Source organism: Heliangelus exortis, chromosome 2, assembly GCF_036169615.1.
Source record: "Heliangelus exortis chromosome 2, bHelExo1.hap1, whole genome shotgun sequence".
NCBI lineage: Eukaryota > Metazoa > Chordata > Aves > Apodiformes > Trochilidae > Heliangelus > Heliangelus exortis.
The window spans coordinates 76,884,451-76,899,338 of NC_092423.1; the positions used below are offsets into that span (position 1 = coordinate 76,884,451).

At 44.6% G+C, this 14,888-nt stretch overlaps 1 protein-coding gene across 1 annotated transcript in view; it reads left to right on the plus strand.

Annotated features, from left to right (window-relative positions):
* The first annotated feature begins 2,378 nt into the window (after window positions 1-2,378).
* The window catches only part of ANKH (ANKH inorganic pyrophosphate transport regulator), a 99,256-nt gene continuing 86,746 nt past the window's right edge, over window positions 2,379-14,888 (plus strand). The window contains exon 1 of the mRNA XM_071736649.1: window positions 2,379-3,480. Within this exon, the coding sequence (XP_071592750.1) occupies window positions 3,385-3,480 (96 nt within the window). The 5' untranslated portion in view covers window positions 2,379-3,384. The remainder of the gene's footprint in view (window positions 3,481-14,888) is intronic.

The window sequence follows — 14,888 nt, forward strand, 5'->3', positions numbered from 1 at the left end:
AGAAAGGAAATGATTACTAATCACTGCTTTTTGTCCAAGACAGCTAAAATGACCTATTCCTCATCTCATAAGCTGAGCAAACTACTGACTTCAAGATATAAGAAGCCATCCTTGCTCCTTGGTTTCAAACACAGTTTGATTTCTGTAATGAATTTGAGGAGCAAATATGACCTGGGCTGAAAGAGAAGCACACAAGAACTACATTCATTCCATAAGCAGAAGATGTGAATGAGAAGCAGACACAAAAACTGAGAACACAGACTAACAGTTTATTTAAAAAGTTTAATGATTTTTATATACGGGACTCAAGAGAGCATCAGTTAGGTTAACATTTTCCCTAGAGATTCCAGGAAGGAAGTAAAATGTAAACTACTCTTAAAATAAAACTGTACTATTGCTTTGGGCAGCAGGAAGATAAAATGTTAATCAGGGCTCTCAAGTGACCAATAAAATGGAAATTAATTACAGATGTTGGGGGCCTTATTCATTATCTACCAGAGTTAAGAAGCATCAACTACCTTATGAACACATTAAAAAAAAAAAAAAAAGGATATGCCTTTCGTATACTCCATTGAACCAGCTGGATGTCTCAGTATTTCCAAGACTGGATATAATTTTGTGACAAAGTAATTAATTGCTAGGTATGCACTGTGAGCCACACACTCAGTTCTCAAATGTTTTGATTTATGAAGCTTTAATTTTGTGGTGGCCTGCTTTTGCCAGGAATAAAAGGAAGTAGTCCTCAAAGATCAGCTCACCTGAGCAAGTTAACACATGTATTTAGAAGGGCTTCCCTTTTACTTTCCTCTGACTCCAGGATAGCATTATAGGCTTCTTCCTCCTAAAAATATAACTGAAACAGAATAAGGACACTTTACCATGAAAATATATTTAAAAAGTAGAGCTGTAAACAATATTCTTCCATAATTCCTGCTATAAATTCATCTCAGATGCATGGCAGGGAGGAACAGCCTCACTCTAGTCCTGCCAGGAAGAAATTGGTTACTGGCAATACAGTTATCTAAAACAAAATACATTCTCAGGATGGCAGAATTTAATATTGTGCTAATGCTTTGAAATATATCCAGCCTTGTATTCAGAGGCCAGGAGACTTGCATCAAAGAATGGTACCTACTACACAGATCTTCTAAAACTGGCACATAAGCATACACACAGGCAATGTCTGAATTGGCAAGTAATCCAACTCAGTGCAAGAGAACAAGTTAAAGAAAAGGCTGCTGGCATAAGGCCCCTGCATCTGCATGACAGCTTCTGCTTCAGCCTGACTGTAGTCTGGTTGGTTGGATATGGAACATTCCCAATTGTGGTCAGCTTGAAGCTGTCCAGTGGACTGGTCCATCCGGCAATAATTAGATCTTCCTTAGGATGATGAAGATTTGGTGCTGTTAATTTGAAGACACACTTAGGCAATGACAAATAACTCTTCTCTCCTCTTCTCAGCGTATTGTCTATCACCCCCAGGACAGCATGCCTGTGGCATTTTAAGTGATCTAGAGGATGAAGGCAGGTTTGCAGTCTCATAAGCATTTAAGTTTGCTTCTGTGTGCCCACAAGGCTGCTAGATGAGACAAACTCCAACATAGGAGGGAAAAAACCTCCAGTGACAGCTGGGGCTGACTTTGCCAGGGCACCTCAGCAGCCAGGAACTCTCCCACTCCAACCCCACCCCACAGCCTGTTATCTGCCTATTAAGACTTTTCAGAGCTCACTCCTGTTGACTCTAAAATAGCTGGAATGACATTCGGTCACAGAACATTTTAGTACATTTTAGGAGTCACAGAACATTTTAGGAGTGTGTGGGTGAGGGAGGCTGTCCACCTGCACACTGCTCCTCTGAGGATCAGACACAGGTATCTGATTCTCCACAGGAGTTTGACTTTCATTAAAAACTTGCCAACCCTCCTTGGAAGTGGCATGGTTGAGGTGACACCCCAAAGCTACATCCCCCCAGAGAAACCCAATCACAATGAAACACTGAAATCCCACTGCAAGCTTAAAAACGTTAAAGAATTTCCACGTGTGCAGAAAGGCTTTGATTTCTCTTTTTTCCCTCACCCTCTGCTCTGACAAGAGCTTCTCCAAGTGTCATGGCTCTCGGTCAGAGAGCTCTGGGTGCGCCCAGCCAGCGAGGACCCTCCTGCCAGCCGTCCCGGGGCCACGAACGCATTCCCTCATCCACGACTCAGTTAGAGACTATGACAAACGAAGTGGTTGCCTTGGCAAACTCTCACCATTTATTTATTTTGGGTGTTTGACCAGAAAAGCCGTGCATCAGACATCTTGGTTAACACTTCTTGAAGCCCCCGCACCTTCTCCGTAGCTCCATGATTGCCCCTGCCCTAAAGCCCACTGACAGGAAAAAAACTTCGGCGGCTCCGTGAGGAACGCGAGGGTCACACAGAGGGGGGCGGCTGGGGGGGTCCCCACTGCACCCAACGGGACCCAGAAGGGGGTGAGGGTGTCGGACAGGTGTCCCTGCCCTGCCTGTCCGCTGCCCCCCGGCCCCGTGGCGGGCGGGGGTCGCAGAGCGGCGGCTCCGCGTCAGGAGGAGCCGCTCGGTGCCGCTCTTTCCCCCGCCGCCGCCAGCCCGACCGTCTGCCAGCGTGTGTCAAACCCACGTGCTCCGGCAGCCGGAGCCGGGGATCGGCGCCCCGCAGCCGGGCCCCGCCGCACCGCCGCCGGCCCCGCACCACACCTCGCCCACCCGCACAGGTACCTCTGGCGAAGGCGCCCGGCCCCGCACAGCGGCCTGCGCCGGGCCCGCGGCAGCGGCGGGGAATAGGAGAAGGAAGAGGGCGACGTTTTCCTGCGCGGCGCCGCGGCCGTCGCCCCGCCGCCGGCAAGCGTCAGGAGGGAGGCGGGGGGGGGGGAGGCCCCGGCCCGGCCCTTCCCCTGGCCCCCGCGCCCCGAGGATGGCAGCGCTGCCCGCACGAGTGGCTGGCGGCGGGGTCCCTCCTCTTTTTTTTTCCGGCAGCAGCAGCAGCGGCGGCAGCGGCGGCGGCGGATCATTGTTGTGTGGGAGGAGGGCGGCGGGGATGGACTTGGTCTCCCGGGTCTCCTGCTAAGGCGGCAGCACAGCGCGCCCCGCCGCCCAGCCAGCACCAGCCAGCACCCGCCAGGGCCGAGCCGCGGCGAGCAGGGAGGGACCGGCACCCCACCCGCTACCCCGGCTGCTTTATTTTTAGGGGGCTCTTCTGCTCCTCTCCTTCGCCCTCAACCCCCCACCCCTCGCCGCTCGCACACACGCACAGGGACACGCACGCACCCTCCTCCTCTGCCCTTTCATCCTTCCCCCCCCGCCTTCCTCCCGCGCCCGTCTCCCGCCGCGGCAGATGCGCTGGGGGTCACCGCGCAGCTGGGACTATGGTGAAATTTCCAGCGCTCACTAACTACTGGCCCCTGATCCGGTTCCTAGTCCCTCTCGGGATCACCAACATCGCCATCGACTTCGGGGAGCAGGTAAGTCAGCGCCTGTCCCGGGAGCGACCCTCGTCCTACCGCAGGGCCGTGCCGGCGGGGCTCGGTGCTTCCGCGGGGAAGGGAAGCAGAAACGGGCTGGGCCCTGCGGGGCTGGGCCGGGCCCCGCCGTCCTCCCCCGGCGCATCGCGGCTTCGTTGGGGTCGCCGGGCGGCCGGTGTTGCCGTGCGTGCCCCGGAGGCGGCCTGAGAGCGGGGGCAGCTCCGCGCCCCGCTGGATGCGCGGGGAAGGACAGCGGGCTAAGGGTTGTTTTCTTGGTTTTGTTTTGGGTTTTTTTGGTGTTTTTTCTTTTTCTCTCTTCTTTATTATTATTATTTATTTATTCCCCTTGTATTTTAGTATTATATAATATGGAATTACATAATGCATCTGCCTGGGGCTTGTCGGGGTTTATCCCCCCCGCTGACAAGGATGCTCAGGTGCAGCAGCAGTGCAGGCAGCTCGGCCAACCAGCCCGCAGCCCGCGGCTGGTTCAGCCCGAGGAGCCGGCTTACCGGAGCGTGGCGCGGATAGGGAGGAGGCCCGGTTACCACCGGCCGCAGCCGAGGGGCGCCGCGGTTCCCCCGCCCGGAGCCCCCACCCCGCCGCGCTGCCGCAGCGGCCCCCGCCCCGCATCCCTGCCGCCGGCAGCCCCAGTCGCGGCATCCCGGGAAGGGAGCGGCTTCCCGGCGGGGCTGGGGGCAGATGAGCCTCTGGCTGCTCACCATCTTCCCCCGGTGTTTCGAGAGCCGGGAGTCCGCGGTGGTGGCCGCAGGGCAGAAGGCTAGAAAGGTGGTGGTACAGCGGGAAGAGCTGCTGCCACCGTACTTCATCGGTGAACAAGATCTGTGCGCTTCAGCCCCCAAGATATTACCCTAGCGGTGCTGGTGACCCGAGGCTGTGTCCCCTGTCCTGGGCAATTAGAACGCGCTCCGGCGTCCCCTGATGCGCAGTAACAGCCTTCCTGCTTCATCTTAATCCCTGCTTGCTGCGTTTGCACCAAAAACATGTTTTGCGCTTCATGTACCCACTCCTCCTTTGCCCGAGGTTTCCACACAGGGTGCTTGTTTGCCACAGCACTGTGGTCTGGGGAAAAACTTCCTCTCTTGTTTCAGTATTTATGACAGGTAAGGCCCAGGTCTTGTGTCAGGCTGCACTATAGACGGCCTGTCATTATGTTTTTAGTGGGGCAGTAAACACTAATAGTTACTCATGGTCGTTAAGACGGGCAGCCACAGTAAGTATTGCATCTCAAATAGCTTTTGTCCTTCTCCTAAGTCTCTCAGTTTTACTGAGAAGCTCTTGCTTTCTAAACAAAATAGGTGCTTAGCTCCATGCTTCTTGAGCAAAGATAGCAGAAAATTAGTGGATACTTGCACCCATTTGTAAAGAAGAAAGTGAAAGGAAAAATACTACAGTGGGAAAAAATAGCTAGCATTAATCATCTGTTTGGCATGGCTCTGTTAATTGCGTTTTGCTTCCTAGTCCTTTAAATTTAAATAAGCTGTGATACTAAAATATGTAATTCCATCCTTCTCTAACAACTGCATACTTTCCTAGTAAGTCAGTCTCCTATAAATCACTTCGGGGGGGGGGGGGAGGGGGGAAGCTAAAGATAGAAATGACAAGGGAAAAGGTGATTTAAATGCTAATAACTGTGTCACATTAGTAGCATACAGCAGAAATTAAATTGAAAGCAGTTCACACAGCGAACTGAGTATGACAGGTGCATGTATACGGTTTGCTTCCTACAAGGTCAGCTCAATTAAAAAAACATGTCAGCTGGTAAAATAACATACCCTTGACTTCAGTCTGTTCTGGACCAGGATTTCAAAAATTAGCAAGCAAGAAATAACAATTTTATAAGTGAGGGACTTCTGTCTGTCTGGGTACCAGTGACATGCAAGGGATGCTAGCATGTGGATAATACATGTAAGCGCTTTCCTAATCCACTTTGACAGCATGAGGAACAAATTATCTTAGAAAATGTGTTTTATTTCATAGCAGAATCATAGGATTGGCCCTCCAGGAGAACTGAGGTTATTCCCTTTCTTAGATGGCAGCCTCAGGGGGTGCTTAATTGAAGAGAGAGAAATCTTATTAAACAGACAGGCTCCCGCAGAAGTCCTCGCTCAGGAGTGGGAACTGGAAAGATGCTTTTCTTGTACCAGCATAATGGGAGACTTGCCTACACTGAAATCAGGAAACTGAGGCAGGAACAAAGTTAGTGCAGGTCTGAAGAGATGCTCTTACAGACAAAAAGACAGGGATTTTATTTTCCTGTACATAATAAAGGAAGGATTTTTTATTCTTGTAGGGCATTATTATTGGACATATCTTGATGAAAATTTTTGACTTCTGAGCCAGTAAGCCCCGTTTCTGATCTCCAAAATTGTAATTATTTTAATAAAAAGGCTTAATGAAAACAACATAGAAGAATGTGCCAACAGATAGCTCTGAAAAGGCTGCTGTACCTCCTGTGAATGTATGCTGCAGATAAAATAGATTTCTAAGAATGATAATGCAAGTAAAATTTGCACGAAATCATGTTACCTTCTCTGGGCAATACTGTAAAAGAGACAGGAGAACTACAGGTCAAAAGTAAGAGAGGAATGTGAAAAAATAGCGAGAGAATGGACCTTGCCTCACCAGGAAAGAATACATATTTAAGAAATGCTTTATATGTGTTGTATTCATATATTGCTCTCTCAAGTGGGGAGGGTGTTTGGAAGCAGATTGTTCAAAACAGTTTTTTAACAAAACCCAGTATTAGTAGTTACCTAAAATTGCAAAGTGAGAAACAAAGAGAAATATCTTTTTTTTTTTTTAATTACCTTTTTTTTTTTTTTTTTTAGCTTGAGAGGCCTTTCTGGGTGTTGAATAGTTTTATTCAGTAGCAAACATCACTAGGAAATTGTCAGATCCTTCATATTCATCAGTCTCTGGATTTCTTGCTACTTAAAAGGGAATTCACAATAAGGCTACAAGGTATTTGCAGAACATAGCTTATGACTGTCAGCCTTGACTCATATGAGATGTTTTGTATGACAAGTCTGTTTAGTCTGTGGTAAGTAAAAAATGCTGGAGTGATGCTCATGAGAACTAGCGAGGTCATCTCGTGCAGTCACTTCCAGAACTGCTATAGCCAGAGAAGAGCCTCTTGTTAACCCTTGGGCACTAATGCAATAATGCTTGAGGACAAGTTACTTCAGTCGAACGAGCTAAGCTTATCTGTTCACCTCACAAGACCTTCTTAAGAGAAATACCTGATTTTTTTTTTCTCACTGAAAAGGTGTTTGTGATGCATGACTAGGTAAGTTACCAGATGAGAGAAATGAACCACTTTTAACTTATTTCCATTATTTCCTTCTGCAGCTCATTTACCTTGCAATTTACTTACAGCACTACATAGTATTTATGAAATTAAATGCTATATAGCTTTCTTTGTAGAGTAAGGTCTTCAGGTAAATAGTCCCAAACATTTTGGCTGAATCAGTTCCTTCTGCACACATATATTTGTGTATATATTTTCCTCTGGTATACACATACACATAGAAATATACACAACAGAGCATTTTCATGTTAAGAGCTGAACACTTACCACCAGAACAGAAATTCTCCCTTTCATTCTGCTTGTGATAGAATTTGACTCACAATATCTTATCCCAAGTAATTAGTGTTTTATGTAAAGCTCAGCTGTTGGAGAGCAGAGTTTCCATTAAAAATCCCAGCTCCCATGAAAACTCTTGCTGGATGTGCTTGCTTGTAAATAAAAAAACTGCTCCCATGTGATGGAGTGCAGCACAGCTTCAAACAGCTCACCCAGCAAACAATACCACTGCTACCCTGTGAGCTCAAAAATCCATCACCACCCACATCAGTTTTGCTTTTAACACAGGTTCAGAGCTGCTCACATGTATTGTGGTGGCCCGATTTGTAATGTATGTTTATATTTGCATTAGCATTACTATAAAGGGGGGAAAGCAAGGTGCATGTTAGTTCACTAACTCAGAAGTGCAGAGTCAGCCCTAGATAGCGCTAAATACAATTTGCAGATGGGGCTGGCAGCTCTCACTGCTGCTCACAGAGTGGCAAAGGCCAGGCAGAGAGCAGTATTGCGAAATCTGGGGATGTCTTCAGTAGTCCCTTAATTATCAACTGGAACAGCAGAAGGATATTTTTTCCTTTCTAGCTGTCACATGGCCAGCCCTTGAATCATTAGTTTCAATTGCTGTCAGTGCTTGTTGGTTGGAGGGTTTTATTTGCCAACATAACTGTTAGGTATGCAGACATAATATTGCTCAGCCTCTTGCAGGTCCTTGGAAACTAAAACCTAGCAAGCAGAGTCCTGCTGATGCTTTCTTTCTCCCGAGGTCACTCGGGTGCTCCAGTCCTGCAGAGACACTGCCCTGAGCTGCGCATGGTGTAGTAGTTGGGATCAAATTGCCATAAAGGAAGTGCTAAACGTTTTGGATCCCAAATTATTTTCCAATGACTCCTTGAAAAACAAACCGGTTTTGGTTTTTTGTTTTGTTTTTTTAGTTTTTTTGTTTGTTGTTGTTTTTGTTGTTGTTGTATGGTTTTGTTTTTTTTTTTTTCCCTTAAGAAGTTTTGCCAGGAAAGGAGAACAAGTCATGAATAATGTATCAAAAAGAATTAGTCAGCTTACCGTTTGCCCATGCTGCTTGCAAACTTAGTAGGGGGTTAAACATTTTGATTAATGCTTTATGAAGCTCATTTCTGGGGTAAGTATTATTGCCTGGACATTCAGAACAAGCAGTGGGAGAGTTCACATTCCCAGCTGTTCCCTGGGGATTTAGGCCAAGTTGCGCAGCCTTCCTGTGGCACAGTTCCTCTGCCTTTGAAGGGTGCCTAGGCACCTACCTGTGTGTCACAGGGGTGCAATGAAAATTCATGTGCCAGAGCTGCTCCAAGATGAAAGGAGCAGCTTTGCAAGGATGAGTGCAAAGTACTCTTCTTATTGCTGTTGTGAGAGGTCAGGGACTCTTTCAAATCATGTAGGACTTTAGTACCATATAAATAAGAAAGCTAACAAGGCCTTGTAATTAGTATAGACCATGACTGTATGTTATGGCTACAACCCCATTGTTAATATGGAATGTTGATGGAAGCGCCCTCTTTGTTTTAATTTTATGTGAATTTTACAGCATTCAAATTTAAATGAAATTGTGTTAAAGAAGCGAGCATCTACAAAGTATGTTATCAAGAATTTTAATTTTTTTTTTTAACTTTTCAGTGGTAATATCTGGAAGGAATTAATTTCTCCTTGTGCAGGATTCACAAACCAAGTAGCAGCTAGGCAACACCAGTGAAATGCACCTAACTTCCCTCTTTGGAGGGAGAAAATCCAAGTGAGACCTTATGTGAAGGACTGAAAACAGAAATGCACCTAAAGTGGAAATTTTCAAGATTTGAGCCTCAGTACTGACTGCAGGGACGTTCTTCTTCTAAGGAACATGGCTCTACTGCCCCTTGTATGCCAGCCTAAGCCCTGCAGCCTTTACTCCTAAACAGTGGTGCACCAAGCAATGAGGGGGTTTCAGAACTGATGTTAAGTGGCCTGTATACACAGAGACAAATCTTGAGACTCTACAAGTGATTAATTAGGCTTATAGGTCTATGTTGGTTGCAGCAGGTGTTGGATACCAGGCACTGCATTCACCAGTCACTCAGTATTGCTGGTATTTCACAGCGAGCAATGCCCACTGAGATCTGGGAAGATGTCATAGATCTCATTAAAAAAAAATCTCATCTCATTTGCAGATGAAAGCCAAATCTCAGCAATTTGCTTGTTGTCTTAAAGGTAACAAAGTCACATACAGTGGCTAAGATAAAATATATTTGCATTTTATACCACATAAGGTGCAAAATAATCAGTTTATGAAGAGCAGCAGGCCTGTCACCACTGAATATTTCAGATGATACTAGAAGTTATGAGGATGAATCTACAAATAAGGAGTCCATCACCTGCAGTGTTTCATGTTTCCATGGTGTAAAATGTATGATCTGTGCTGTGCCTCATTTGTCAGCACCTTCTCTTTTTTTTCATCCGACCCTCTCCTTCCTTCACAAACTTCTCCAGTTCCCTGGGTCCCAATCCCATTTCCTCCTACCTAGAGTGGCTGTGTCAGCACAGCTGTAGGGACTCCTCCAGACTTTCTTAGGCTTCACTGTTAAGAATTGACAGGCTTTGAACCAGATGATACCCGTTCAGCATATCTGAAGTAGTTGGCTAAATATGTAATTTCAAAGATTATAGCCTATTTCCAGGAAGGGATGGAAGAAATAACCCAACTCTGCACCAACAAGCCACTAATTCTGAAGTATTAGAATATTTTATTCTAATATTTATATTCTTTTAATGAATACTATTTTAATTCATCTCAGAACTGTGGGTTAAGGTGGTACTTGCCCAGTAGGTAGTTTGAAAATAAAACTTAAAGGTCTGTGGGGTGGAAACAGTTCTCCCTACCAGAAGAGTAATTCATGTGGTAGGAGTCCAGGTGTATTTACAATTTTGCCATGCAGTCCCAAGGCCCAGTGCCTAGGCTGAAGGTCTTTCTCTGAAGATAATCTGATTCTTATATCACTGTATATTTCTTGCAAAAGGATCATGTGGAAACTGGGTACTTCCAGTGCTTATTGCAGAGATGGTGGAATTGGGTTTTCCTCCCTCCTCCAGCAGATGAAGACAGCATCAGGAAGGACAGTTGAAAGTACCTGGAGACTAGTTTTAAAACATGAGCTTAAAACTGAAATTTTGAAAGGTTCAACCACCATGTTCTGCATCATAGAGAGAAATTCACAAAGTAGAAATGTGGTTTTTAATTGAACTGACCATCTGATTTGCTTCAGGGGGGTTCTTTTGGTTGCATTTTCACGAAACCAAGAAAATTGATTTCTCTTTGCATTTGATTTGGTCTGGACTAATTTCATGTTAATCTTTGCTGATTTTGCTACTGTGTGGAGAACGTGGTTGTACACAGAAGCTTATATGACATGACCTTATGTCTGTTTGAAGAGAAGTGATTTTTTATATGCAAAGGCATGCACAAGCTCTGAAAGTGCAGATTCTATCTATTAATTGACTTCCTATCTTGATTCTAGACAGGACATTTAGCTCTCTCTCTTTGTGTCAGTTCTAAAATAATGATGTGTTTCGCAAGGAACTTACAAAGTTTACTCCTTCATGTTTGTAAAATATGGATATAAGTTGATGTATAAATAGAAAATTTAAATATATCTTCCAGTTCATGCGGAAACCTCCATGCATAAAGCCAAGCAATTCCAAACAGATTTTGCTTTGTAGCTGCTTTCAGGAATCTGTGATGGTTTTAAATAACATATATATTACTGTTGAGCTCAATTTTAGTTTAAATGGGATATCAGAGCATGTGTTTCTTAAATAAACTTATGGAAAATTTATAATTACTTCAGATTTTAACAAGCTTTCTGATGTAATGCAGAACAAAAGTGCCTGCATGAAACATTAACCAAGAATAATTCCAGGTGTAAACATATCTTGCTTCCAAAGTGGGTTGAAGTACAGCACTGTTATTTGCAAAACCACAACTGATTTCCATACCCTTTCCAAGACCATTATAGAAAAGGACAAAGGAAAAATACTGGAGAGTTAAGAGCAGCTTGTTAAAAAAGTAAGTGCTGCAATGGCATGAAATCTCAAGTGCCAATTTGTTTTCCCAAGATGATGCCAAAAGTTCACCATTTCTTCCGTGGCAGGAAAGAGGGTGGTCACTGTTGCTCAGCATTCTCATGTTTCTTTACTGCTGTAGTGGTTCAGCAAGAGTTCAGCTTTCAATGTGGGAAGTGAATAAATTGCAAGATGCAACTTATTTTCAAGTGATTTTCTCCACCTTTTTTTTTTTTTTTTTTTTTTTTTTTTTTTTTTTTCACCATTGGATTGCTAAGGTTAAGGTGCTTGTCTTGATTTTCTGAACCCAGAAAATTTGCCAGTGGAAATGCAGAAAAAAAATCACAATTATTCAAGCTGGGGAGCATATCTGTGTTAACATTTTGTTGCTGTTGTTACCTTTTTCCAACACTTTATAAATACTCCCTAAGGTGCAGGGTTCTGTGGGGCAGAAAGCTCACCGCACCGAAGCACATGCCAGTGTGTTTGCTGACAAACACATTTGAAAGGCTTTTGGCAGGGAGTCAATCTGGCTTCTTGGCTTCTTACCTTTGTTTTATACTTAAATTAGTGAATGAAGTCAGATGCAGGCCATAACCTGAGCTTTGTGTGCTGGCCTTAGATTTTTGTGGCTGTATGGCCTTGATCTTCTCTGGGTGAAGACAATGTTGACTGGAGTGTTTTTCCTTCATTGAGCTACAAGGTCAGTGTGTGTAGGTATAAGGGATGCAGCCACACTGTTCTTTCTGTTTCTTGTTGGGGTTTTTTGTTTGTTTTTTTTTGTTTGTTTGTTTTGTTTAGTAATGACAGTATTTGACATTTACTTCCCTGGAATCACGGGGTTTATATTTAGATTGTATTAGAGTCTTTTCCCTGTTTGCTTCCTACTCAGGCTGTGGTTCTTTGTGCTGTGTGTCAGTGACTTATTCCCATAACCTTTGTTAGTGAGCAGCATCTGATGATGAGCTCCTGCAGCCATGGCAGGCTTAAGGTGAGATAGCCATAATCTGCCTCCAGCAGCTCCCTCCTCCTTGCAAAGACTTTTCCTTGCCACAGCATACCAACATGCTGCAGGAACTTGGCAGCCTTTGATGTCAAATATGCTGCCCTGCAGATGAAAGCCAGACTCTTGCACAAGTCCATCGTTCCCATTTCCTCTGTCAGCATCTTGCCAATTAAAAAGCATTTAGCCTATTTGAGAAGAAAACAAGTAGTTAGCAGCCGTACTGGCCAAGAAGACACTTCTCATTTTCAGTTCTGGTGATAGGGGAAAAAATGTCAGTTATATAAGAGGAAAAACTACGGAAATGAAGCATTTATAGCTTGGACAAAACAGAGAATTTGATAACTGTCTGCAGTTACATGAACTGCGGTGTGGTCATGAAGGAGAGAAAATGGGGCCACTGCTGTGCAGAATGTGGCCAGGGACAGCAAGAGAGGTTGGGGCAGCTAAAGCCAATTTAGACTGAAAAGGTTTTCAGTTGATTTTTCCAGGTAAAAAGCAGGAATGGTTGTTCCCTCTCACACACTACTTTCTTCTAAAATGTGTTGGCATGAAGACTGCTGTGCTTTAAATGGTGCTAGGTGGTGGTGGTGTTTTACATAGGCTCCTATTCACTGAGTCACCAAAAGCAAAGGGTGTTGGGATCAGTGTAAAGTGCTGTACGTGGTGGGTCAAACCTGAAAACCACATATTCTGGTGAGGAAGGCAAGCAGCTTGTGAACTATGTTGTCCTCAAAGACTGCACTCTGGAAGGGTACTGTATTTATGATCTGTTAGCATGACCTCTTCCTATTAAATTGTGCATACTAATGTAAAATACACAAAACCTGCAACTCAGAGGTGCAGGATTTCTGGTATTAAACAATTGTCTCATAGCCACTCTTTTTTATATGGTGACTCCCAGATTCATTGTACAGAGGTCACTTACTGGAGAAAGAAACCAGAGTTACTTAGCTAATGAAGTACTGACTCCAAAGCCCTTGTCGTGTTTATTTTGGAATCTTAGCACCTGAGTCTCCTCAGCAGAGCAGAGCTGGGAAAAACCCAAATGATACACACTTATCAAAATACAAGGACCAGTATGAGAGAAGTATGAGAGAAGCAAAGTGCTGAGAGTTCCCAGCACAGAAGTAAGGAAGATCTTAACTCTTCTATTAAACTGGAGTCTTGCTAATTTTTTTAAGGGCGTAAAGCCCATAGCTGCCATGAGACGAGACTCTGCAAGCACAGGAGACATTTCAGGTCCTGTGATGCCATAAATTGCTTGCTCAGCCCTGCAACCTTACGGTCTCTCCAGTTTGCTTCTGTAGATCCTTTGTTGTGCTTAGTTGTCTCATGGGGTGCTGGAGTGGTTTAGTTGCACAGGCATCCACAGGGCATTGTCACCAGGCTGAAGCCTGCAGTGCAGCTTCTCACCCTAACTGCTACCAGGGAGCCCATCCATTTCACCCCCATCCTGTTGTAACTTCCTCCATCAATCCATTCCACTTTCACCCCAGTGTGGCATTTTGGAGATGGCTTTGAACACTAGGACTATTTTCAATCCCCTGAGCCCAAGCAGTCAAGTAAGGAGATGAGTTCAAACCAGTCACCAGCTCTACCTGGCAAAAGTGAACATAGCAGGTGAAGTACTTAGCTTGTTTTCCCCATTTGCACATGCTGTGGTCTGCCTCACAGGCAATGGGGAATATATCTTCCACTCTAAGTATCTGGATCATCTTCTTCATGAAATTTTATTAAATTTTAATTTTTGCCCTCTTTTGCTCACAGTTTTTTGAAGCTCACCAAAATGATCCCATTTGTCCTTGGTTTTGCAGTCACAGGGACATCTCTGCTTATTTTTTTTCTGCACTACAGTACTGCAAAACAACTGGTGATGCAGGAGTCCAAATTTAGTAGGATAGCAGTGTCAGCTTCCCCTGTGTTTATGTTGGGGCTTAATGATTTCACAGTCTTAAGCATTTGTTTAAAAAGGGAAAGGAAGTCAGAACCACAAAACATTTTTTCAGATCTTTAATGCGCCAAAGGTAGTCATCCGCAAAAAGCTTTCTGTTTGCCACAGGTAAATACAATTTTCAAGTGCTTCTTTAATACAAAAGGTGCACACCTGCACAGGCACACATACATACTGTGTATGTATATGTGCTGTGAGCAGGAGACTGCTTTTATAGGAGAATTACACACTGAGTGGTGCTAAAGTACTGTCTTGATTACTCACTGGCCTACACACAGGGCAAAATGGTTAAGGAAATGAGGACAAGAGCTGTTCATGGAACTGCTTCAGTGACTACACATGCACCTGATGTGTCCCTTGTAGTCTGAGCTGCCTCTGGCTACATGCTGCTCTGGTGACTGCATGTGCAAGTGCTGCTTCATTTTTGAATCAGTGATTTTGCACATGGATTTCATCTTTCTGAAATGTAACCTTGCAAGTACTCTGATGAGTGCACTACTGTTCTTTATGTACTTGCGGGCAGTCATCTTACTTCAGGGCTTTTTATTTCAAAGCATGAGAGCATGACGACCTTTCAGCATTCACAGTCTTGCTCTTATAGGAGCTTTCTGAGATGGAGTCAGTGGTCTACTGATTAGAACATGCTCCAGGACTGTAATAGTCTTAGGAAGAGCTTTCTTCAGCAATGCTTTCTGGATCTAATATACAAGTAATGAGGGGTTTTGTCTTCTAATACTATGCAGAAGCCAACGTTTCTCTCTTAAATAAATTTATGAACAATC